This window comes from Priapulus caudatus, unplaced genomic scaffold (assembly GCF_000485595.1).
Source record: "Priapulus caudatus unplaced genomic scaffold, Priapulus_caudatus-5.0.1 Scaffold2315, whole genome shotgun sequence".
NCBI classification, from domain to species: Eukaryota; Metazoa; Priapulida; class Priapulimorpha; order Priapulimorphida; family Priapulidae; genus Priapulus; species Priapulus caudatus.
In genome coordinates this window covers 6,278-9,697 of record NW_014579376.1, presented here as the reverse complement: position 1 = coordinate 9,697, position 3,420 = coordinate 6,278, and the positions used below count along the sequence as shown (strand labels likewise).

The 3,420-nt window shown below is 51.4% G+C and overlaps 1 protein-coding gene across 1 annotated transcript in view; it reads right to left on the bottom strand.

The window, feature by feature from the left end:
* Positions 1-1,566: 1,566 nt before the first annotated feature.
* Positions 1,567-3,420, bottom strand: part of LOC106818540 (transcriptional repressor scratch 1-like) — a gene marked incomplete at its 5' end in the record, with an annotated part of 8,028 nt that continues 6,174 nt past the window's right edge. The window contains one exon of the mRNA XM_014823240.1: positions 1,567-2,258. Within this exon, the coding sequence (XP_014678726.1) occupies positions 1,741-2,258 (518 nt within the window). The remainder of the gene's footprint in view (positions 2,259-3,420) is intronic.

Here is a 3,420-nt window from a genome sequence, read left to right as displayed (position 1 = left end):
TGACAACTTAATTATGGCAATGAAGAATTAATATTAGCAGTCAACGAAGTCGAGAACTTGATAGCAGAGGAGATTCTTTCCGTCTCAACACCAGCAGGGTTTTTCTCACAGCGACAATATTTTGTCGTAATAGACGTGTTATCGCCCACCTAATTACTCTACACTTAGTTGACTCATATTAAATTTAGTCGGCATGGCGTGTGAAATAGTAAGAAACTCTTCCTCCTCCTCCTCCTCTCTCTCCTCCCCTCCTCATACTCCTCCTCCTCCTCCTCCTCCTCCTCCTCATCCTCTTCCTCCTCCCTCTCCTCCCCTCCTCATCCTCCTCCTCCCTCTCCTTCCCTCCTAATCCTTTTCCTCCTCCTTCTCCTCCCTCTCCTCCCCTCTCCTTCCCCTCCGTGCTCTCACGTTAGTGTCACCCACTCTACGCGAACGACGGCCAATCGGTTAAGTACCTACCGCTAGCCAAAAATTTTGAAATGACGAGAAATGACAGAAATGAGAAAACGAGCGCGGGAATTTTTTCTTTCTCCACATCTGCTGCGTCTAGCGTCGAAATCACGTGGAATGTGACGCTGATACATATAGTCAAGAGTCCCTAATAGGAAATTTTCTATTATGGATTCTTGATACAGTACATTATATATGTCCATGGTGTGGTAGGGGTGGGTCTGAGACAAGGCTTTCACGGATAAGTGACCAAAAAATTCCGTTAGGTTTTTTTTCGGTTTTTTGGTTAGGTTTTTTTTTTAATTTTGCTCCAAAATCTAGGTGTGGCAACTGCCCCTTGCCTAACCTCGTCCATGGTTTGCCTTCGTCTCAATCACAGAGCGAAACGACTAGAATTCAACAGCGTGAAATGATTAGTAACAACTCAATGACTACAGACGAATACAATGTAAAATAAAATCATATAAAAATATAGAAAGCTAGGTGCATGTAGAACCTATGTATAAATCATAAGTAGATTATGCGCCGAGCGTTTAAGTAGATCGTGCACGATCGGATGCTCATTGTCGATACATCCACCGACGCATCAACAAAATGCTGCAGCGTGTGATATACAGTGTCATCGTGCGGCTGGCTACTGTACGTGTGGAGCTTTCATTGTGCCAGCTTTCTCACTGCCTCTCCACTGTCTCGTCTCCACCATTCTACTACTATCTCTCTCGCTACCTTATTCGCGTCATACGTTACCTTAGAAGACATGTAATAGCTTGCATATTGTGTAATGTCTTGTGATCTTATATATAATATCATCGACATTATGTGTGATGTCTTTCTTGTCATTGCATTTTCACATCTATACAATTTTTTCTCCGTCTCTCTCTCTCTCTCTCTCTCTCTCTTTCTCTGCCACTCTGCCTCTCTTTCTCTCTCTCTCTCTCTCTCTCTCTCTCTCTCTCTCTCTCTCTCTCTCTCTCTCTCTCTCTCTCTCTCTCACTCACTCGCGCGCGCTCTCGTTCTCACTCGCGCACACACTCTCTCTTTCTCTCTGCCTCTCTGTCTCTTTCGCTCACTCGCTCCCTCGCTTTCTTTCCCTCCCTCTCCCTTTCTTTATCCTTCTATGACCTTATCCTAAACGCAGAATGAATGTAAGCGCGACAAAATATTCTAATCACTAGCGACGCCATCTTTGTTCGCCGCGGTTGCCATGGCAGCATCGCGCGCACCGCTCCGGATGCGGAAGTTACGCACCACCGCCACCACGGGCGGAGGTTACTACCACCACTACTACTACTATTCCTTGAAGCAGGCTGACTCGTAGTGCTTGCTCAGGTAAGACTTTAGCGCAAACTGCTTACTGCAGCGCTTGCACGCGTACGTCTTGTGCGACGAATGCGTCTGCATGTGCGCGCGCAGGTTCGAGCGGTCGGCGAACGACTTGCCGCAGTGCGAGCACGCGTACGGTTTCTCGCCAGTGTGGCTGCGTCGGTGTCCCTGCAGCAACCACGGCCGACTGAAGCGCTTGCCGCAGACGTCGCATTGGTGGTCGAGTTCGTGCGTGAGAAGGTGCATGGAGAGCGCAGGCATACTGACGTAGGTCTTTCCGCACTTCGCACATTTCTTCGCCTGGTTGCTATCGATCTGCCGGTGCGTCTGTCGATGGCGGCTGAGGTTCGACGACGTTGCATAGTGCTTGCCGCACTCGGCGCACGCGTAGCGCGCCGCCTGGCGGTTGTCGGCTGCGATGTCGACGAGCGCCACCTGCTGGCGGTTCGTCTTCTTCTTGCTGCGGCCGTCGCTGATCAGGAAGGCTTTGTAGACGTAGCCGTCGGCATCGGCGACGGTCGTCGGCGCGGCGGCAGCGGCGGCGCTGTCGTCGTTTTCGCCGCCGCTGCTGCTGCTGCTGCCGTTGCTCCGTCGCGAGTCTGGTTTGCGTTTCGTCGCGCTGCTGCCGACGACACAGCCGACGACACCGCGCTGCGACTTGAGCGCACTCAGCGCCGCCGCCGCCTCCCACTTCCGCTTCAACGCGGCGTCGTCTTCGTCGACTTCCGGCCAGGCGCTGCGACCTCCGACGACGGACGACGACTCGTCGGCGGGAGACGTCGGCGTCGCGGCGACGCGCGGCGACGTCTTGGGCGTCGTCGTCGTCGTCGTCGTCGGCGGCGGCGGCGGGGGCGGCGGTCGGTCGGTTTTTGTCACCTCCCGGATGTAACCTGCAGGGGGGTGAAAAGCGTAGGAAGGTTAGAATCGTGACGTCACCGTGGTGACGTCACGGCGATGACGTCAGCGCTCTAGCAGGAGGATGTGCGAGAGGATGAGATGGTGCGTGCTTGTCGGCTGTTCTATTTATTATCGTTGTGTTTATATATAATGTTATTGAGTATATCGAACGGCGTATGCGCCGTGGGAGTAGTGAGAGAGACAGACAGAGTATGTGTGTGTGTGTGTGTGTGTGTGTGTGTGTGTGTGTGTGTGTGTGTGTGTGTGTGTGTGAAAGAAAGAGAGAGAGTAAGGTACAAACGGGAAAGCGAGAGAAAGAGAGGGAAAGAAAGAGGGCGAGAGAAAGAGGGAGAGAGAGAGAGAGAGAGCGCAACAGAGAGTGTAGAACAAAGAAATGTGCCCAGAAAACCAAGGTAGGCCCTACTGTACAGATGTCTGTGTTCAAACCCATCCGCCAGAAACTGATGCACCTAGTTGCGATCACATAATACGACAGTTCGCCATACTTCGCAGGAAGCTTTCCGTACAGAAAGCAGGCTAGCACTGCGCATGCGCTAGCTCTCCTCCCCTTGCATACATATCTGATCACAACTCTGATTAACTATTGATGAGGAGAGAACTGCAATCGCTTCTAACTCATTATCGATTGCTGATGTCTGGCCGGTTGTTGTTGCGCGAAACCTGGCGAAATGCAGGTGAATAGAGAAAATCCGACTATATGTATATAGACTACTGATTATATATATATAT